Here is a 23479-nt window from a genome sequence, read left to right on the forward strand (position 1 = left end):
CAAACATCGATTATGGATTACATCATCCCCTTTTCTTCGCTGTATTTGCGTGATCCTCAAAATCCTTTGCAGCATCTTCCTCACTTTTCAGCCCATTTCCTACATTCCTTGATGGGACACATCCAGCAATGGAACATCAATTGTTTTTTACAGCACCTTCAAAATCCCTCACACCCTTCAGATTCAATGCCCTCCTTCATGAACTTCTACTCCTACAAATTTTTTCCTTTACTTGAGGTAAGAGCCACATCTCCAACACCTCAGTGATAGGGCAGCACTGTCACCATGGTGATCCAGCATAAAGCATGTCATGGCGGGCAACACAACAGATTTGGAATTGACATTGTATGGATTACAGGCTGGAGCTCCGCTTGCTGAGCTGTCTATACGTACCAGCTACCATTCACTTCAACATGCCGTCAAAGGTGCGATATCTAACCATTCTTGGCAGGTCCATATATAGAAAAAAAAGGCATGATCACCTCAAGGGGTGGGGGGATACCAGCTCCCATTGGTGTAGTTTTTTCTCCTCTGATGGAAAGTATGATTATTTTTTTTGCCCTTCCTCTGCAGAAAGTATAGCAAGAGGAGAATTAGGTTGAAAACACACATCTGCCGAACTGAATGCACAAAAAAAATTCATTGAATCGGGTTAGTTCTGCTTGCAGCAAAGCATATTGGGAAGGCGTGAAAAGAATGCAGCAGCAGCAGCAGCCCCCATGGTTGACTCCTTATATATGATAATATAAAGCATATAGTGATATAGTCCATGCCTGGTAAAACCTGTCCTTTCTAATTTCTCAGTCTCAATCTCTTCAGCTCAGAATAACTTTGGCATAAAGCTGCATGGGTTGGGTGGGTGGTGGGTGGGGGGCGGTATTGTATAAGTCATTTTACGGTTCTGCTGTCAGGGAAAAAAGCCAGCTGCTTCCACTTGATCACATTGCCCAGCATGAGGCAATATCGGCCTACAATCAGGCAGTCTTGGATTTCTTGGAGACTTTTTAACTCTGTATAATTTTGTGCAAGAAGAGTTTGTGGCATAATCTCAGAGGGCGTTCAGTAGAATTTTGAACAATCATTATCAACTCTGCAGCTTTAACTCGTGTCCTTATAAAACATCAAATGTGACATATGAAACTTTCCGAATCGGATTATAAGTGGTCGGATAAGGAACAGAGGAAAATTCGAGGTCATAGATCTGTTCATCAAGAATCACAAGAACTTTGATATTGCCAAGCAAACATGCCATGGTGGTCTCATTTTCTCAATGTTTATAGAACAATAGAATGCTTCATTAGACTCTTACAAAGGTCGTTTTATAATTGGAAATTTATGAAATTGTATTTCAACTTAAAAAGTTAACATCATGCTAAAATATGCTAATTGTATGTATGTATGTATGTATGTATGTATGTATATGTGTATGTATGTACGTATGTATGTATGTATATGAATATGTACATATGTGTGTACATGTGTATGTATGTATGTATGTATGCATGTATGTAGATGCAGATGTACATATGTGTGTTTGTATGCATGTAGATGGATATGTACATATGTGTGTACGTGTGTATGTATGCATGTATGTATGTATGTATGTATGTATGCATGTATGTAGATGCAGATGTACATGTGTGCTTGTATGTATGTATTTGTATGAATGTATATGCATGTATGTTGATGCAGATGTAGATGTACATATGTGTGTTTGTATGTATGTATATATATATGAATGTATATGCATGTATGTAGATGCAGATGTACATATGTGTGTTTGGACGTATGTATGTATATGTATGAATGTATATGCATATATACATATGTGTGTATGTGTGTATGTATGTATGTATGTATGCATGTATGTAGATGCAGATGTACATATTTGTGCTTGTATGTATGTATATGTGTGAATGCATATGCATGTATGTAGATGCAGATGTACATATGTGTGTTTGTACGTATGTATGTATGTATATGTATGAATATATATGCATATGTACATATGTGTGTATGTATGTATGTATGCATGTATGTAGATGCAGATGTACATATGTGTGTTTGTATGTATGTATATGTATGAATGTATGTATGCATATGTACATATGTGTACGTGTGTATGTATGTATGTATGGATGGATGTAGATGCAGATGTACATATGTGTTTGTATGTATGTATATGAATGTATGTTTGTACATGTATGAATGTATATACATATGTATATATGTGTGTATGTATGTATGTATGTATGTATGTACATATGTGTGTATGTGTATGTATGTATGTATGTATGCATGTATGTAGATGCAGATGTACATTTGTGTGTTTGTATGTATGTGTATGAATGTATGTATGTATATGTATGAATGTATCTGCATATGTACATATGTATGTATGTATGTATGTACAAATGTGTGTATATGTGTATGTATGTATGTATGAATGCAGATGTACATATGTGTATGCATGTATGTATGCTTGTGTATATGCATATATGTATGTGTCTATGCATAATGTACATGTACAAGTGTGTGCATGGAAGCATGTATGCATGAATGTATATGTATGTGTATATGTATGTATATATGTATATATGTATGTATGTATGCTTGTGTGGATGCATATATGTACATGTATGCATGTATAACTGTGTGTGTGTGTGTGTGTGTGTGTGTGTGTGTGTGTGTGTGTGTGTGTGTGTGTGTGTGTGTATGTGTGTGTATAAGTGTGTGTATGTATGCATGTATGTATGTATTTATAAGTGTGTGTATGTATGTGTGTGTGTGTGTGTGTGTGTGTGTGTGTGTGTGTGTGTGTGTGTGTGTGTGTGTGTGTGTGTGTGTGTGTGTGTATGTGTGAATGTATATGCATATGCACATATGTGTGTATGTAAATGTGTGTGTGTATGTATATGTGTATGTATGTGGATATGCATGTGTGTGTGTATAAGTATGTGTATTTATGTACAGTATGTGTATGTGTATGTGTGTGTGTGTATGAATGTATGTATGTATGTGTGTGTATGTATAAGTGTGTGAATGTATGTACAGTGTGTGTGTATGTGTATGTATGTATGTGTGTGTATGTATGTATATGTGTGTGTGTATAAGTGTGTGTATGTATGTACAGTATGTGTGTATGTATATGTGTATATGTGTGTGTATAAGTATGTGAATGTATGTATGAACGTATATGTATATGTGCACATCAGGTCAGGTATGGGAGCATGAGCCAGAACAGCGCGTCGCTGCGTCCACTTTCCGCCAGTACTCCAGGGGTCTCCGTCTGGCCATCCCCCAGGCAGATGTCAGGCCCATCCCCATCTCCTTGAGATGATGGTCAACCTGCTGCAACCATGAGGCACGTGGTCGGCCCACTGGCCTCCTCCACTCATGAGACTCCCTCGCTGAGAGAATCTGGTGAGCAGGATCAGAGTCAGGAAAACGAGCCACATGTCCATACAGCCGCAACTGACGCTCACGGATTATGCAGGTAACAAATCTCATCCGAGTCTCTCTCAGCAACCGCTCGTTGGACACAAAATCCGACCATCAATAGCCAAGGATTCTCCGAAGAGACCTGGTACCAAAGGAATTAAGTCTCCGTCTCAGATCCTTGGTCAGAGTCCAAGTCTCGCATCCATAGAGCAAGACTGGAAGTACCAAGAACCTGAAGACTGGGACTTTCGTCCTCCCGCACAGGTACCGGCAGCGCCACACCCCATGATCCAGTGAATCCATGACTCCCCAGGCCCGACCCAGACGTCTATTGACCTCTGACTCGCAGCCAGCAGAGACATGAATATCACTGCCAAGGTAAGTGAATCTCTCCACGACCTCAACATCCTCACCACAAACAGACACAGACAGGACAGCAGCATCCAAGATGTCACCGAAAGCCTGGATCTTAGTTTTGACCCAAAAAACCCGTAATCCCAGCGGCTCCGACTCCTCATTCAGCACCTCGAGGGCCCCCAAGAGGATGTCTAAAGTCTCCGCAAAGATGACTGCATGATCTGCAAAGTCAAGCTCCGAGATCTTGACATTCCCAAATGATGCACCGCAACTTGATCTCTCCGACATCCTCCCTAGAATCCAGTCCATACAAGTGCTGAAAAGTGTGGGGGCCAGTACACACCCCTGATGAACTCCAGTAACAACTGGAATTAAATCAGAGATGGTACCACCACACTTCACAGCACTCTCAGTACCAGAGTAGAGTTCAAACATCAGATCGATCAGTTTTGGTGGCACCCCACGAAGACCAAGAGTCCTCCAGAGGACATCCCGATTCACTGAATCAAACGCTTTACAGAGATCAACATAGGCTGCAAGCAGCCCCTGCCGAAACTCTCGTCTGCGTTCGGTGAGGACACGAAGAGCAAGGATACGTTCGATCGTTGACCTCTTTAGTGTAAAGCCTGACTGCTCTGGACGCTGGTGCTCAAGCAGATGGTGGCGAACCCTATCAAGAATTATCCGAGCAAAGACCTTGCCCGGCACTGAGAGCAGCGTCACCCCTCGGTAGTTGCTGCAGTCTTGGCGATCACCCTTCCCTTTCCAGAGAGGAACAACAAGGCCGCTCTTCCAATCAGTTGGGATGATGCCTGTGTTCCAGGCAGAACACAAAACTGCATGCAACGACACGAGTGCAGCATTTCCACCAGCCTTGAGAAGTTCAGCATGGATGCCACAGATCCCTGGAGCTTTGCCCCGTTTCAACTGGTTTACCGCAGCCCGTGTTTCCACAAGCGAAGGTGGACCACAGTTGATTCGAGGGTCAGCAACAGGGATTGTAACAACCTTGACGTCCAACTCGACAGCTGGGGGATCAGCCTGGTACAACCGCTCAAAGTAACCGGCCCAGCGGGCCTTCACTTCAGACTCCTCTGTCAAGAGCCTACCACTCTCTGCTCTAACTGCAGTGCTCCGAGGGATGGGCTTGGGCGCGAATTCCCCTGTAAGCAGGACGAGAATCACCTGTCCACAGGTGATGCTCTACCCCCTCACAGATTCCTCGCACATAGGCCTCCTTGTCCACCCTCAGTGCACGTGCAGTTTTACGCCTCAGCTCCCTGAACAGCTCAGCTCTGCCATTCAGCCTGGCCCTGCGACTCTGGTCAATGGTATCCAGTGTCCCTTGAGAGACAAAATTCTTCTTTGCCCTGCGGTGAGTTCCAAGACATCCACCGGCAACATCAAGGACGGTGGTCTTGAAGGCACTCCACAACTCTTCAGGACCCCCCAAAGCACCCAGACCCCCCAAGTGTCCACTCAGCCTGTTCGCAAACTCCTCAGCTACTCTCTCATCCCTGAGATTGCCAACATCCAGCCTCGGCTGGGATGGTTCCATTCTCCAGGATTTAAGGTGCAGCTTTAGAGTTGCTACAACAAGCCTGTGGTCAGTATTGAGGAACTGAGCACTCCGGTAGACCCTGCAGTTCTGGATCATCCTCCAACGACCGTCAATGAGAACATGGTCAATCTCCTTTGCCACACCGCCAGCGTTGGAATACCAAGTCCAGCGATGAGCTTGTGGGCGCTGACACCATGAACCAGCCACCCGAAGTCCATGACTTCTTGCAAAGTCAAGGAACTTAGTGCTATTCTGGTTCATAATTCCTGAACCATGGGGACCAACACACACCTCATAACCATCCCTATCAGTTCCAGTCGATGCATTGAAATCCCCCAAGACTAGAAGTGTATCTCGTCTGGTGCACTGATCAACCGCAGACTCGAGCACATGTGTGTATGTATGTGCACATGTGTGTATGTAAATGTGTGTGTATGTAAATGTGTGTGTATGTATGTGTGTATGTATGTGCACATGTGTATATGTATGCGCACATGTGTGTATGTAAATGTGTGTATGTGTGTATGTGTGTATGTATGTGTGTATGTATGTGCACATGTGTGTATGTATGTGTACATGTGTGTATGTATGTGCACATGTGTGTATGTAAATGTGTGTGTATTGTGTGTATGTATGTGTGTATGTATGTGCACATGTGTGTATGTATGTGCACATGTGTGTATGTATGTGCACATGTGTGTATGTAAATGTGTGTGTATGTGTGTATGTGTGTATGTATGTGTGTATGTATGCATGTACGTATGTATGTATTTATATATGTATGTAACTTTCAAATAAAAAACGGTTTGGCCAATTTCCACCAAATTTTGCATACACTACTGGTCAAAAGTTTTAGAACACCCTCATCTTTCCAGTTTTTACTTAAATTTAAGCAGATCAAGTCCAGTGAATAACCTGACATGGTACAAAGCTAAGTGGTAAACTTCCAGAGGTTTAAAAAAAGTTGAGGTTACCAAAAACTGAAAAATAATGTAAATTGCAGAGTTGTTAAAAAAGGCCCTTCTCAGGGTAAAGTAATGGGTTAGCAAGTGCAGCTGTTTTGCAGTAAATTAAGTAAATTAAGCCTTGAAAGTTGATGCAAACAATTCCTGCTGGTGTCCCAAATTTTGTTGATTAGTTATAAACCCTCTGTCTGTATAAAAGCAGTGTTGGAACAGACTGTGTTGCTACACCCTCTGAAGCATTATGTGGACAATATTGCACTGCAGGAAGTAGTATATTGCTATCATAATGGCAAGAAAAGACAATTAACAAAGGAAGACAGACAGACCATTATAACCCTTAAAAGTGTAGGTCTTTCCTTTAGAGACATTGCAAAGTAAGCCAAGGTGTCAGTGAGTACAGTTTCCTACACCATCAAAAGGCACTTGTAAACTGGAGGAAACTCTGACAGGAAGAGGTCTGGTATACCTAAAGCCACAACACAATCATAAGACAAGTTTCTGAGAGTCAACAGCTTGTGTGATTGGCGGTTCACACGACAGCAGCTTCAAGCACAGCTTAACACTGGTCGAAGTAAGGAAGTCTCAGTTTCAACTGTGAAGAGAAGACTTCGAGCTGCAGGTTTGACAGGTCGAGTGGCAGGAAGAAAGCCATTGCTCAGATGGCAAAATAAGAAAAAGAGGCTTGCCTGGGCCATGACGCACCGCCAGTGGACTACTGAAAACTGGAGGAAGGTCTGATGGACCGATGAATCAAAATTTGAAATCTTCGGTTCATCACGCAGGTATTTTGTACGCCGTCGAGTCGGTGAAAGGATGATTCTTCACTGTGTGACACCAACTGTCAAACATGGAGGACGAAGCGTAATGATCTGGGGCTCGTGTTCTGGATCCAGAGTCGATGACTGCACAGAGTGATTGGCACCCTGAACCAAAATGGCTACCACAGCATTTTGCAGCACCATGCAACACCCTCTGGTCCACTCCTAGTTGGTCAGGGGTTCATCCTACAGCAAGATGACAACCCAAAACACACCTCCAGGCTCTGTCAGAACTACCTTTGAAGAAAAGAACAAGACAGTAGGCTTCAAATCATGGAATGGCCAGCACAGTCTCCAGACTTAAACCCCATCGACCTGGTTTGGGATGAACTGGACAGAAGGGTGAAAGCAAAGCAACCTACAAGTGCAACACATTTGTGGGAACTTCCGCAACAGTGTTGGGAAGAACTTTCTGAACAATATTTGATTTCCATTGTAGAAAAAATTCCATGAGTATGTTGGGCTGTTTTATCTGCAAAAGGTGGATACTTTGATGAGTCAAAATTTTAGATTAAATTTTGTTCAACAAAACGATTCCATGATTTATTTTTTTTATCTGCAATTGTTTATTTGTTCTATGCTTTAATTTCAGAGTACATTGAAACATTAAACTGCTTAAATTTCAGTAAAAACTGGAAAAATGGGGTTGTTCTAAAACTTATGACCGGTAGTGTATGTGCTGGGGTGCACATTGTCAGGGCATGGGCATAAAACAATCCCTACCCCTCCGTGATGATTGGAAGAAAACTTGCAATTTCCACCTGTACACGTGGAACAGTGCAAGTGGTTTAACCCCTGGCCCATACCAGAGGGAGGGGTTATTGACACTATATTTCACTCTTGGAGGGAGCGGGTATTACGAGTAATGCAAAACATGGTTGTTTCCATCGCGGCATGGTGCCTGAGTCGACTAAGTGATTCAACCCACGAATCATCCACATCTCCTTGTATTTATGTAAGATCCATGCTATATTGTAAATGTCACAGTTTTAAAACATGCATTTTGTGAAGATTAAATTCTCTAACTGCAACTCATTTCATATTATTTCTATACTCATCTAAATAAGGACTTGTGCAAGGACAAGATATGTCATTAGTTGATAAATCATTGAACGATTTGTTTTTGGGTGTCTTTAAAATGGAGAAACTTTTCCACCTGTGGGTTATGTTCAGCTGGACCAACCTTACGTGCGTCGCATACGTATGATGCGTGTACAGGGTATAGGTGAGACAAAGGATTGTCAGGATGGCCTAAAGGTATGCATATACCTTTAGTATGGGCTTAAACGTATGGGCTTAAAGTCCCCTTTGGAGCTACCAAGGCTGTGTTTGAATCTTACCCCAGCTATAAACTGCCACTCTGGTGTTTCACAGGCATGGGGATACATCTCTGTGCCGTCCCTTGGATGGATGTTAAACTGGCCATAAAATCTGCCGGCATTGGTTGATGGTCATTAAATAACTCACGGTGTACTTCCTGAAGAGTCGGCGAACTATTGCCCGCACCCTAGCCAAATTCCAAATCACTCCTCTAAACTACAGGGGGCACTGCATCTGTGGCAGATCTGCCCATCACTCCCAACAAATAATGCTACCTACAGCCATGTGCTGCACACAAAATAAAAAAGAAGGACGTCATTGAAAAATTTCAAACAACTTTTTAAGTGCAGGAATATATCTGGGTCTGTTCACACACCTATGACCTTCATCATTCACATAAGACATGGTGTAGGTGAGCACCTCGATTATCTTACCTGGTTATAGGGAACGTTGCTTCGAGTATGATGCATTTTTCATTTTTTTCATCTGACGAGTAAAATGTCCCAGTACACTTATTTTATCATTATAAGCTGTTTCATAACCAGTTACAAAGTATCTGTCTGAATTTTGAGTTGGTGAATACATGTGGTTGTTTTTTTTCTTTTTCTTTTTCGACAAAGTGTTGACAGTTGTTCTACATTTTGATTTACTCTGTCAGGAAAGGCAAAACAACTGTATTTGGGCGACATAAATCAAAAAATATGGGAAACTTTTCCAACAAATCTATCAGGCACTCAATTATACAAATAAACCCAAACAAATAGATGTTTGGTAAACAAAGCATTGTCATTGATCTATACGTGTGCACCCAAGTCATTAAGGTGCAAAAGTATGGGCTTAAAGTACAGCAAAGTTACTGCAGTTTATGGCACTGGTGGCCAATCCTATGGGCCATCCAAATGAACAAGACGACGGTTGTTTGTGGAGGTTAATCTCTGAACTGAGAGAGATGGTTGAAGGTTATGAGGCTTATGTTTTGCTTTTTTGAAAAGGTACCACTCGATAACGTGCTGAACCAACTGTGAGGTCATAGGGAGCTCTCTTTCTCATGGATTTATTAAAACAGCAACCTACCTTCCAGTTGGGTAGCCACACGTAAAGCGGGAGAGATTTGGCCAGGCCCATGCTCATTAAATGCCACAACGCGGAAGGAGTATTCAGTGTCTGGCTGTAGATTCTCCACAGTCACCCTCAACTCCCCAGGCTTGCTTGTATTCACCACTCTTTCCCTGCGTCCACAATCGGGAGAAAATTATAAGGCCATTCATGCAGAATCAACAGCAGGAAGTGTATCATCACAATGGATACACAGTACATGTCACCTAACCAACTCATCCACCGAATTTTGTCACAAGTCGTCCACAACTTTTTGAGATATCATGATAGATGTATACATATATATATATTGTTGTGGTTACCAAATTCGCAAACCACCATTCAGGTCCCTTAGGTGAGGTATCTCGGTAAGTACATGTGTAGTTAGGTCCAAACCCGTTGTCTAGTGGGAATACATGTCATTTATGCGAGCTGCGACTCTTCAGGATAGCCGTTTTTCTTTTACTATCTTTATTTTGGACCAACCGCCATGATTACCATCACAACCACAACAACAACCACCAACCACAACGCCGCTTCACCACAACCGCCACGACCTTTACCGTCACAACTCGCCACCATCGCATCACCGTCATCTCGCGCCACTCATGGGCACCGATGCTGGACTCGTGTAGGGCGCACGTTGAACAGCGTGTACAAAACCACGGATTTTCTGCTTCAAAAACGGATCAAAAACGACACACGCCCACTTTTTGCCGTCCAATCGGTGAGCGAGGGGCGAATTGGCCCCGCCCCCAGGGCGATCGATATATGCAAATTTGTGGATCAAAAAGCCTTCACGCCCACTTTTTCTCGGGCCAATGGGGAGCGAGGTGAAAGGTCAAAGGGAGGGGGTCAAAGGCGAAGTTACGGGGGGATAAAAGGACGGTGTTCGTCAGTCAGAAAGAGTCGAAGGAGAACGCGAACGAGAAGGAGTCGGAGAAGAGAGAGTAGAACGAAGAGGAAGAACGAGTCGCAAGGGAGAACGAGAACGAGAACGCGAATGAGAAGGAGTCGGAACGGAGGGGACGAGTGTGGAAGTCTGGAGCCCGAAGCCTGCAGTGGCTGGAGAAGCTGAAGAGAGTCGGACGAGGGGGTGCTCGCGTCGGTGCCGGGAGCTGCACGCCCGAGGGAGGCCGGCAGCGCGACCTGGCCGAGGTGGAGACGCACACCAGGGATAATAAAGATCCTCTATACCCCGAGCATCAGCAACCCCCTCCTGTTTCCCCCCGCGCTGAGATAGTGCGACCAAGGGGGCCCCGTTCCCACCCCCTGCCAGGCACTGTCCGCGAGGCCCGCGGGTTGCGGGGCCATCGCCGCTCCGCGTCTCATCACCAGACGGGTAGGCCCGACCCAGTCTCGGCCTCAGGCCCGCCTCATTCTTGAGGTATTTCTTTTCCTTGGTTTTGGGTATGTGTTGTCGGCGCCGTCTGTGAAGTAGAATTGTATAAGTGTTGCCGTGTGCTCGGTAGTCGGTATTAGCTCTGCATTGTTTTCGCTTTCATATTTGCTTTTTGTGTAAATGGAATTGTGTTTTCTTTTTTTTGTGTGCATTTGGTGGAATTGTATTTGTGTGCTTCCCGTGTGCCGCGAATAAATGTGCTTTATTGTTGAACTGTTCTCCCGCTTCGCTTCGTCTTTTCCTCCATTGAATCCTCATCTTGCTTCACGTAAAGGGTTGGTAGTGGGCTGAATACGCCCGATAATTAATCGAACCGTCGAGGTCGACGATAACACCGCTCGGTTATTCTGATAGTACGGAACGGGTCGCTTAAGTGGCCCGTGTCCGAAGTCGACCTGCGGCGAGGTGCGATCGCCCGGTCTACCCTCCGCGTGGGTACTTAGGTAGGTCGAATTTGGCGAGCAACCCTATCCCACGCGGGGGCTGATTGGCTCGATCGCGGTGAGACCGAAAGGTCCACCCGTGACTGGTTCCCGGCGTTAGTCCGAGAGGGTCACGACTGGATTGTCCGTCCGGTGGGCGACGTGCCGCGATTCGAGTTACGTGGCCGTCAGCACGCCGGCGGGCGCGAAGACCGCAACACTGGTGTCAGGAGTGGGATACAAATTCATCGCCCTCCTCGCGGCACTGGTATTGGAGAGCGGGACAACAGGCTCTCCTGTCTCCAGCGAAATTCACGGGAATCAGTCCAGGGGTGAGAGAAGCGACCCCCGATTCCCTCCAAATTACGAGCGAGTTAAATTAACCCTTCACGAGAAGCAAGATGGCGTCTCAAGGCGAGCGGGAGCCGGGGGTATTAGAAATGTATATGTGTAATAATGTAGAGTCCATGGTCCAGGATGGAATCCCCGAGCAGGAAATGTTGATTGTGCAGGAACACGGACTCGCCCAACTGAACCCAGGGCCCGAGGTGGGTGCGGCAGCGGCCGCGGTGTATGACACCTCTCCTCCCCCTCTCCACCAAAACCCTTCCCCAACCCCTGCCGAAACGGCTCACCCAAGCGCACCCGACATGGCCCAGCTATTCACCATGCTTGCAAAAATGTATGCGGAAATGACAGCGAACATGATCAAGCAAATGAACGAAAAGATGGATACATACACAAATGAAATGAAAAACGGAATGAAAGGCATGAACGAAAAGATGGATACAAATACAAATGAAGTGAAAACGACGATGGATGCGAATACACAGCACATGAAGGAAGAAATGAAAAAGTTCCGGGGTGAGACGCAGAACATGGGCCGATGCCTGCAGGCGGGCATGAAGGCCGCGACAAAGGAAATAATAGTTGAGACAAGGGAGGTAAAGGGTGAAGAGTTGGCAGAGACACGGGAGATAGAAAAAATAGAGGAAAGACTACACGAGGAAGACGGGGTAAGTGACGCGCACACACACACGGAGGTAGTGGAGGATAATGGGGGTGAGCTCGCGGAGCGTGCAGGGACCCGGTGCGAGCACCTGGATGGCCTCCTCCAGGAACGAGGGGAGGGAGTATGCCCCCTTGAGGTGAGTCACGACCAGGTGAGTTCGGTCGTGCTTTGCGAGGTTGAGAGGAGGAGTGCTGTGGACGGGTGCACGGAGAGCTTGGGGGGTATAGAGGCCCCGGAGACCCTTGTGGGGACACTAATCCCCAGTGTGGTTGTCCCTGTGTGTGTGGTGCAAGGTGTGAGTGCGGCACCGTGTGTGGAAGCGACCCCGTGTGTGGAAGCGACCCCGTGTGTGAGTGGTGTGGTGGCGATGGTGCCAGAGTGCGTGCTTCCCAGCACGCCGGGTGTGGATGGGGCACCGTGTGTGAGTGAGGCCGTGTGTGTGAGTGAAACGGCCAGTATGAGTGAGGCACCACGTGTGAGTGGTGTGGTGGCGATGGTGCCGGAGTACGTGCTTCCCAGCACGCCGTGTGTGGATGAGGCACGGAGTGTGAGTGAGGCACCGCGGGTTAGTGCCCCCGCGTGTTTGGGTGAGGCACCGTGTGTGGAAGAGACCGCGTGTGTGAGTGTCGCCGTGTGTATGAGTGAGGTACCGCGGGTGAGTGCCCCCGCGTGTGTGGATGAGGCACGGAGTGTGAGTGAGGCACCGCGGGTGAGTGCCCCCGCGTGTGTGGATGGGGCACCGTGTGTGAGTGAGGCCGTGTGTGTGGATGAAACGGCCAGTATGAATGAGGCACCACGTGTGAGTGGTGTGGTGGCGATGTTGCCGGAGTACGTGCTTCCCAGCACACCGTGTGTGGATGAGGCACGGAGTGTGAGTGAGGCACCGCGGGTGAGTGCCCCCGCGTGTATGAGTGAGGCACGGTGTGTGGATGAGGCACCGCGGGTGAGTGCCCCCGCGTGTGTGAGTAGTATGGTTTGTGTGAGTAGTGAGGCACGCGTGCAAGGTCGCTGTGTGCAAGGGAGACCGTGTGTGTGAGAGAGCGGTATGAGAGGGAGATGTCGGTTGGCATGCGGGAGCACGCAGCCACGTCTCCCGGTGTGAATGTGATGGAGTGGACTGTGTGCGTCGTAACACGCAGGTGTGCGTGGGTTGAATGGAGGCGACGACGGAGACATGTAAGGAACGGAAGCCGGGTAGCGGCTGTAGTTGTTTCGGGGACCGTGCCGGGTTCACCCAGCAGTGAGCACGCGGTCCGTGCTGTGCAACGCACGAGACCACCACGTGCTCGCTTGCGAGAGTGAAGTCCCGGTCCGGAAACGCACGCGGTGGATTTGCCGATCCCGCGGACGGACAAAGTTTAGGCAGGTAAATGGATTTGGACCGGACGGGTTCTCCACGCGATCGTGTGTGTTAAGCTCCAACGGGCAAAGCACATGTGTTCGCGTGGGGAACCCCTCGAGACGTGGGGCTTGTGTTTTTTTATGCGCACGGTGACGTCATGGCTGCACGTGGGGTTGGAATCCGGCAGGAGGGGTATCTCTGCCGGATGGTCCCGTCCAAGGAGGGACGAGGAACACGTGCAGCTGCATGACGTCACGGGCAGGTGCAAAGTGCGCGAGCTCTGAGTTGCCGCGCAGGTGCTGGGCATGAAAAAAAAAAAAGGGAAAAACAAGCCTCACTTTCGGGTGTACAGGATTCCTGGGCAAGGGGTGAAAGACCCCCTTACCCTGGGCACAGGATGGAAACTAGTTAGGGGGAAGGGTTAGCTTAGTTAGACCGACTTCATGGGGCAGGGGTAAGTCCTCATGGAGTCCGTGGAATGGATTAGTTAGAGGGATTGTAGCCAGATTTAGGTTGGGAAATAAAATGAATGATTTGGAGACAGTGACAGACTTGTGGATGTGTAGAGGGGACGTAGCTTAGCTACGTAGTGTTAAAAGGAACGTGCTGTAGTTTAAGGGACGACGTGGGAGCACGAGTTAGTTAGGGGAGGTAGTTAGAAGGATGGCAGAGTTCAGTGGTGTGTGTGTTGAAGAGTTGGTGAGTTGTGAGGTGAGTACTTGTTGAGTGAGTGAGGCCAGCGGGTCTGTGTGAGTGGAGTGAATGGGGAATGCATGGTGCGATGAGTGATTGGGGGGAGGAGTGACTCCCGCCCAAGGGACCCCAGGGTCAGAGTAAAGTGAGTTAGCTGGGTTAGTCAAATTGAAAAATGGAGGTCGTTTTGTTGTTGGTGGGAGTGTAGGCTCGAAACCCATTTGGAGGGGTGCAGGAGCCCTGTTGACGGGCTTGGGAGCGTGGCTGCGAAAGGTGAGTATCGCTGAGTGGGTACCCCGGGCACCAGGCTAGTCGGCCGCGGTAGGCCATGGGCCCATGGGGGGCCGGGATAGAGTAGTGGGCACGGGTGCGCCTGCTTGGTGCGGGGGCCCGGGGCGCCATTAGCCACGTGGGCAGTGTTGTGGGCACGGGTGACCCTCGGAAAGGGGCCCGGGAGGCCGGCCTGCCACGTGTGCGGTTCAGGGGAGGTGCCATGGGGGGCACTCCCCGGTGTTAGGGAGCTGGTAGGCTCGGAGGCAGTGTAGTGCCCGGGGGTGCCATAGCGGGAGATTCGGCAGAGGGTCGTGCCTGCCAGAGAGAGCCACGTGTCCCAACCAGGAGACCGTGTGAGGGCACGGAGAGAAAATTGGGGGGCGAGGCCCGAAATTGTAAGGACACCAACACAGGCGACGGGAATCTGGGTTGTTAGAACCAATAGTTTAAGCGAGAGGCGCTTGTTGAAAGCCCCGGGGTAGTTTAACAGTTAAATGGTTAGGGTAGATTAGGAGATGTACCCCTCCGCACCATCCATCCCCTCGCTCTCGTTGTGGGCCGCTGGACCCACTTTGGTTAAAGATCGCCGAACTCTGGGGAGGCCATTCTGAGGCTTCGTTGGGCCTCGACACAGGACGTTAGCTCTCCCTTGTTCCCCTCTGGGAAGGGAACGTAGGGGTTGGGAGTAGGCTTGGTGACAGAATAGGTTAGCCGAACAAGGACGATAAAGGGGGTAAGGGGACGATTTATAGTGGGGAAGTAAAAATAAAAACAATAAAAAAATAAGTTGGGGCTAAATTGGGGTTTGACAAATTAAGGGAGTGGGTATGTACAGTGACAGGCAAAGGCGATAGGTTGGGAGGGAGACAGGTAGGTAGGTCCGAGCCCGCCTTCCGAGTGGCCAGCACCACCGCACTCCCTCCACCAACCTCCACTGAACGGCAAAGGCTGGCCAACTTCATCGGCTGGCCGTGTTTTGCTGCAAGGCAGAGGCCGGCTAACTTCATCGGCAGCTGTATGCTGCAAGGCCTGCACCGGCCAGTTCATCTGCTGGCTGTTTTTCTTCGAGGCCTGTGCCGGCCTGGTTCTGCGGGCTGTGTTTGCCTGCAGCGGCCTTCTTCTGCGGGCTGTGTTTGCCTGCACCTTTTCCATGCCATGCCCACTGCCCATGTTCACCAGCCCCGTTCAATTTTTGCTTTGCCCCCCCCCCTGTTCATTGCCATGTGCGCCAGGATCGTAAAAGCAACAGTTTGCAAGCTGCAAGAACTGCCCTGTTGGCAGCTACAACACGGGCCTGCAGTGGCAGCCCGTGCACCGTGTTTTGCGTCCATCCATTCATCCATTCATTCGTTGTGCTCATTGCGTGTGCCACTTGAGCTGGCACGGAGACTGCGTTGTGCAGCCCAAGCACCGTTGTGGTTCACTGAGTTCAGTTCAAAAGGGAAGGCCTTGGACTGCGTGTGAGCAGCCAGCCACGTTCCCTGTCACCTGCATTGTTTGAGCCAGAGACTGCATGCAGGCAGCCTGGCTCCCTGCTAACTGCTTTTCTTTTGCAGAGTTCAATGATCCTGGGCCATGGTTTAGTGTAAAATTTGTAAGTTAAGGTTAAGATGTACTGTAAATATGAGTGCGCCCCCGGCATGTCTGTCTAGCGCCGGCAATTTTATTTAAGTCGTCCGTGTGAGTGAGTTTGTTTAGATAGTTACGCAGCCCTCAGGTTATTTATTTTGGGGACACAAATACCATGAATGTCGCACTCAGGGATCCGTAGGTAAAATGTACTAGGGGAAAACTACACATGATGGCACACGAAAATTTGACGACTCGGGACGAGTCTGTAAAAAGGGAAGGGGGTAGTGTTGTGGTTACCAAATTCGCAAACCACCATTCAGGTCCCTTAGGTGAGGTATCTCGGTAAGTACATGTGTAGTTAGGTCCAAACCCGTTGTCTAGTGGGAATACATGTCATTTATGCGAGCTGCGACTCTTCAGGATAGCCGTTTTTCTTTTACTATCTTTATTTTGGACCAACCGCCATGATTACCATCACAACCACAACAACAACCACCAACCACAACGCCGCTTCACCACAACCGCCACGACCTTTACCGTCACAACTCGCCACCATCGCATCACCGTCATCTCGCGCCACTCATGGGCACCGATGCTGGACTCGTGTAGGGCGCACGTTGAACAGCGTGTACAAAACCACGGATTTTCTGCTTCAAAAACGGATCAAAAACGACACACGCCCACTTTTTGCCGTCCAATCGGTGAGCGAGGGGCGGGTGGCCCCGCCCCAGGGCGATCGATATATGCAAATTTGTGGATCAAAAAGCCTTCACGCCCACTTTTTCTCGGGCCAATGGGGAGCGAGGTGAAAGGTCAAAGGGAGGGGGTCAAAGGCGAAGTTACGGGGGGATAAAAGGACGGTGTTCGTCAGTCAGAAAGAGTCGAAGGAGAACGCGAACGAGAAGGAGTCGGAGAAGAGAGAGTAGAACGAAGAGGAAGAACGAGTCGCAAGGGAGAACGAGAACGAGAACGAGAACAAGAAGGAGTCGGAACGGAGGGGACGAGTGTGGAAGTCTGGAGCCCGAAGCCTGCAGTGGATGGAGAAGCTGAAGAGAGTCGGACGAGGGGGTGCTCGTGTCGGTGCCGGGAGCTGCACGCCCGAGGGAGGCCGGCAGCGCGACCTGGCCGAGGTGGAGACGCACACCAGGGATAATAAAGATCCTCTATACCCCGAGCATCAGCAACCCCCTCCTGTTTCCCCCCGCGCTGAGATAGTGCGACCAAGGGGGCCCCGTTCCCACCCCCTGCCAGGCACTGTCCGCGAGGCCCGCGGGTTGCGGGGCCATCGCCGCTCCGCGTCTCATCACCAGACGGGTAGGCGCGACCCGGTCTCGGCCTCAGGCCCGCCTCATTCTTGAGGTATTTCTTTTCCTTGGTTTTGGGTATGTGTTGTCGGCGCCGTCTGTGAAGTAGAATTGTATAAGTGTTGCCGTGTGCTCGGTAGTCGGTATTAGCTCTGCATTGTTTTCGCTTTCATATTTGCTTTTTGTGTAAATGGAATTGTGTTTTCTTTTTTTTGTGTGCATTTGGTGGAATTGTATTTGTGTGCTTCCCGTGTGCCGCGAATAAATGTGCTTTATTGTTGAACTGTTCTCCCGCTTCGCTTCGTCTTTTCCTCCATTGAATCCTCATCTTGCTTCACGTAAAGGGTTGGTAGTGGGCTGAATACGCCCGATAATTAATCGAACCGTCGAGGTCGACGATAACACCGCTCGGTTATTCTGATAGTACGGAACGGGTCGCTTAAGTGGCCCGTGTCCGAAGTCGACCTGCGGCAAGGTGCGATCGCCCGGTCTACCCTCCGCGTGGGTACTTAGGTAGGTCGAATTTGGCGAGCAACCCTATCCCACGCGGGGGCTGATTGGCTCGATCGCGGTGAGACCGAAAGGTCCACCCGTGACTGGTTCCCGGCGTTAGTCCGAGAGGGTCACGACTGGATTGTCCGTCCGGTGGGCGACGTGCCGCGATTCGAGTTACGTGGCCGTCAGCACGCCGGCGGGCGCGAAGACCGCAACAATATATATATATATATATATATATATATATATATATATATATATATATATATATATATATATATATATATATATACACACACACACACACACACACACGCACACACACAAAAGTTTTTGACCTTGTCTCTCAACATTAGAAATTAGGCTTATGTTGACCTTTTGACCTGAAAATAATTGTTGGTTGAATTCATTGACCTGATTATGCAAATCCTGTTGAAATGTCAAGTCAATCGGATGAAACTTTAGGGTTTTAGAAATTCCACCTAAGCTGTTGACCTTTGGCCTATATTGACCTTTTTGGCTTAGGTTGACCCCAAAAATAATTGGTGGTTGAATTCAATGAGCTGATTTGAAAATCCTGTTCAAATTTAAAGTCGATCAGATGAAAATTGACAATTTTAGAAATTTGACCAATGTTGACTTCCAAATACTTTGTCACTTTACCGTCTCAGGGACAGTGCCAAAAATGTGCAAACATTTCAGAATGAACAGCTGAGCGGTTTGGGCTGTAGGAGAGTGGACAGACAAACAAACAAACTAACAGAACTGATCAGCATAGTTGGCATAATTTGTTTTTTTGCCAAGAAACTAACAAACAGCCAGACAGGGGTGAAAAACATAATCTCTGTTCACATTTGGTGGCAGATGTGAAAATGTGAACATTTATCCAAAAATTTGCCTGCAGTGTATATGTTTTGCTCAGAGTTCCAAATTAATTTTTTGGACAGTTTTGTGATAATCACACAGTGAGTAACATTATACTGTTGCTCTTTACTTGTAAATCACAAGTGAACTGAATTTTGTCACAGTACTGCATTGATCATCATTGTAGCATCGACTTATATTGCACTTGTATTGTAAATTTTCACGAAAGAAAATGCTTCGCCATTTTGTGTCAACTGGGGACAACAAGCCATACAAACAATATTATTATTATTACATCCTTAAAAAATTTCAGAACCTACTATTGAATTGCAGGAATTTCTTTGGGACAGTTTACACACCTGTGACCTCCATCATTCACATACGACACGGCATAGGTGAGCGCATCTCCTTGTTGCTCCGCAGGTGCGCGCCATCTTAGTCGGATGAATCGTGTGGACACGAGTGTGGCCACAAGGTCTCGGGGCATGCTCGGCACTGGGCCGTCGGCCAGCTCCTGCCCCCCAGCTGCCCAGTCGGAGGGGTTTGGGATCAGCAGTGAAGAAGGATGTGGGGCAGGGAGTGGGCGGAAGTCGTCTGATGATGATGGGCAGGTTTGGTGAGAAGTTTGGAGATGAAGCAAGAAGGAGGTGTGGATAAGGATGCCACGATGAATGCAAGATGTAGTGAGGCATTATGTGGAAAGAAAAAAAAGAAATAAAGAAAACAATAGTAAAATAAGATGTATGAATAAAACTCAGTGAAAAGGAAAATGTAAAAAAGGAAAATAAAAATATAATCATGAAATGCAATGTACATTGATGATTACTAATTATCCAATAATATCTGCTTTGAGCATCAGTAATCACATTAAAATAAACTCAGCAGGGGCTATATATTAATACAGTCACGAGAATAAAGGGGGAGGGGGGGCGATACACGAAGAAAATTTAAAATGGAGAAAACTAAGAGAATGGAGGATGATGGGTCGAAAGAGAAAGAGTGGGGGAGGGGAGAGGTAGAGGAGTCTAGGTGGAGTGAGGAGAGAAAGTAAAGAAGTTTGGGGGAAGATTGGAATGAGAGGACGTGGGAAGGGAGGAAGTATTTATTGAGCATATCGGAAGAGAAGAAGAGAATCCGCCATATTTGTGGACATTATAAAGAGATGACCCTGAGGTTACTTGCAAAATGGCTTGGTTGGTAATCCAGTGTACAAAAGAAATAGCAACTCAAAGTAGGCTTTGATTGCATTATGAATGTAAATGTTCACTTATGGGTTGGAAGCGGGGTGGTGGAGGGGTGTGGGTAGGGTCATAATTTGGGGGGGGGGAGGAGTGTCATAATGACTCCCAATTCCAAAGTGAGGGGGGGGTAATACCATGTTGCCCCGTACACCCCCCCCCCCACCCCCCTCCAACTGTTAGCCCATGAATGTAAAAGTGCATTTTAACATTTATTGAGATTTAAATAACACGAAGATTGGTGAGGAGAACAAGCTTCGACCTTCATGAGAGTGCAAACTCTATTCCAGGGAGTTCAAGGAGATAAACACAATCTGTCACATTTTGTGAACATTTGATCATTTTAGTACAGATTGTTTCGAGTGTTGTATCACTCATTACATCAACAAACGAGGACACTTGGTTGAGCACATATTTCTGACAGGCTTATTAGTTTACGTTTTGTATCCCACTGATGGACTGTATCTGGATTCAGACCTGAACTAAAATTTAATCAGCTTGTTCTTGTCTTCAAACCAACTCATTCACCAAGTTTGGTCCGAATCTGTTCACAACTTTTTAAGATATCCTGCACACAAACAAACAAACAAACAAACAAGAAAGAGACATCGTGCAGAGTACGATACTTGCAAAATTCACCCCCCTCTCCAGAGGTTGCCATGGATACATCAAATTGTCCATTTCATTAAGATTAAAATTGATAATCTTAAGCATAGCTCAGGACAATTGGATGAGAATTGATTATTTTTCAGATTGAAATTGATGATTTTAGAAGTTTGACCTTGAGTTGAGCTTTTGACCTCAAAAACATGTGGTTTCCAAATTCAGTGATGCACTATGCAATTGTTGCTTAATTTCCAAGTCAATCGGATGAAAATTGACGATTTTTCAGATAAAAATTGATGATTTTAGAAATTTGACCTAAAGATGACATTTGACTTCAAAATCAATAGGCTTCTCAGTTGAGACTACCTCGACAACTTGGTGGAAGTTTCATGACGATAGGTTTAGAATTGTGGCCTGTAAGCGATTGGCAAACAAACGAACATGAAAAAAAGACATCGTGCAGAGTACAAACCTTGCAAAATCCAGAAAACAAATTTGACATCAAAAATAATAGGTGGTTGAATTCAATGACCAAATGTGCAACTCGTCTTAAAATTTCAAGTCAATCGGATGAAAGTTGACAATTTTAGAAATCCGCTCTATGTTGATGTGTTGGTCAATGTTGACCTCAAAAATAATTGGTGGTTGAATTCAATGAGCTGATATGAAAATCCTGTTCAAATTTATAGTCAATCGGATGAAAATTGAGGATTTTACATATTTGAAAAATTTGTTGACCTTTGGCCACTGCTGACCTTTTGACTTAAAAAACAACAGGCTTCTTGCTTATGACAAACTCTCCCATGTGGTGAAGTTTTGTGAAGATCGCTTTGAAAATACTTGCAAAATCCACCACCACCCCCCCCCAGCCCAAAGGTTGCCATGGATACATCAAATTGTCTATTTCATGAAGTTTGTCAATTTTAATCTTAATCAAAGCTCAGGTCAATCAGATAAAAATTGATTATTTTTCAGGTTGAAATTGATGATTTTAAAAGATTGACCTTGAGTTTATCTTTGACCTTTTGACCTCAATAATAGTTGGTTTTCAAATTCAGTGATGCATTTTGCAATTGCTGCTTAATTTTCAGGTTAATCAGATGAAAATTGACGAGTTTTCAGAGGAAATTTGATGATTTTAAAAGTTTGACCCTGGCTTGACCTTTGACATTTTGACCTCAAAATATATGCTTTCCAAATTCAGTGATGGACTCTGCAAATTCTGTTCAATGTTCAAGTTAATAGGATGTAAATTGACAATTTTTCATTTGAAAATTCATGATTTTAGAAGTTTGACCTTGAGTTGACCTTTTGATCTCAAAAATAGTTGGTTTCCCAATTCAGTAATGCACTATGAAATTGCTGTTTAATTTTTAAGTCACTCGGATGAAAATTGACGGTTTTTCAGATAAAATTTATGATTTTAGAAGTATGACCTTGAGTTGACCTTTGACCTCAAAAATAGTTGGCTTCCCAATTCAGTGACACAATGTGAAAATCTTGTTGAAATGTCAAGTCAATCGGATGAAAAATGACGATTTTAGAAATTTGACTTCAAGATGACCTTTGACCTCAAAATCAAGTGGCTATCAGTTGAGGCTATGTCTACAACTCGGTAAAGTTTCATGATGATCGATTGAGAATTGTGACCTGTAGGCGATAGACAGACAGACAGACAGACAGAATAATAAAATGGAATGACCAATATACTTGAAAAAAATCTTCAATTTTGCAAGTAACAAACAAACAAGAAAGACGTCATGCAGAGCACGATACTTGGAAATTCCCGAAAATTAATTTGACCATAAAATAATTGGTGGTTAAATTCATTGACCTGATATGCCAATCCTGTTCAGATTTCAAGTCAATCGAATAAAAATTGAGGATTTTAGAAATTGAAACCAAGTTGTTGACCTTTGGCCTATGTTGACCTTTTGGCTGATGTTGACCTCAAAATCAATAAGCTTCTTCCTGATGACAAACTGTACCATCTGGTGAAGTTTCGTGAAGATTGGTTTAAAATTGTGACCTGTTGACGAAAAACAAGCAGGCAGACAGACAGACAGGGGTGAAGACATAACCTCCATCCACCTTCGGTGAGCAGAGGTAACTAGAACGGCAATCGATAGAGCGCGTATACCTCTGCCAGGTTGAACATTTTACGTTTTGTATCCCACTGATCGGGCGGATTTGGATCCAGACCTGAACCAAAATCGAATTGGCTTGGTCTTGTCACCGAACAAACTCATCCACCTCATTTCGTCCAAACCGTCCACAACTTTTTGAGCTATTGTGCTATATATCGTTTTTGGCACTCTCTCTTAATGGTGAAGAATCACTAAAAAATTCTAGTAGCCGGATCTGGATCTTCATCAAAATCGAATCATTTCATCCTTGTCACACACCCAACCTTTGACCAAATTGTCAAAATTCTTCCACAACATTTTGAGATAGCCTGTTCACAGACATACAGACTGACAGAAAAACAGATAGGGGTGAAAACATAACCTCCATCCACTCTCGGTGGCAGAGGTAAAAACTAGTTTGAACCAAGTAATAGGTGTCCACAACCAACCATCCTTGACCATGTTGTGGAACGTCGGCAGAGGCCCTTATGCAAAAAATGAAAAAGGTCTCTGCTGAAAGCTCTGGTCAACACAAAGTTCAGGATTAATGCTCATTGCCTTCTATGTTGTCTA

General features: G+C 46.2%; 1 protein-coding gene across 8 annotated transcripts in view; it reads right to left on the reverse strand.

Annotated features, from left to right (window-relative positions):
• Positions 1-23479, reverse strand: part of LOC147017562 (neogenin-like) — a 491631-nt gene that overhangs the window by 163378 nt on the left and 304774 nt on the right. For 6 of the 8 annotated variants that reach the window (XM_085847265.1, XM_085847261.1, XM_085847264.1 and 3 more), the window contains 2 exons: positions 19296-19530; positions 9537-9691 (listed from right to left, as the gene is read on the reverse strand). In XM_085847265.1, coding sequence (XP_085703391.1) covers positions 9537-9691; positions 19296-19530 — 390 coding nt within the window. The remainder of the gene's footprint in view (positions 1-9536; positions 9692-19295; positions 19531-23479) is intronic. The other 2 variants (XM_085847263.1, XM_085847260.1) reach the window with 1 other exon arrangement.

Source organism: Eptatretus burgeri, chromosome 11, assembly GCF_056783735.1.
Source record: "Eptatretus burgeri isolate ZD-2024b chromosome 11, Ebu_testis_v1, whole genome shotgun sequence".
NCBI classification, from domain to species: domain Eukaryota; kingdom Metazoa; phylum Chordata; class Myxini; order Myxiniformes; family Myxinidae; genus Eptatretus; species Eptatretus burgeri.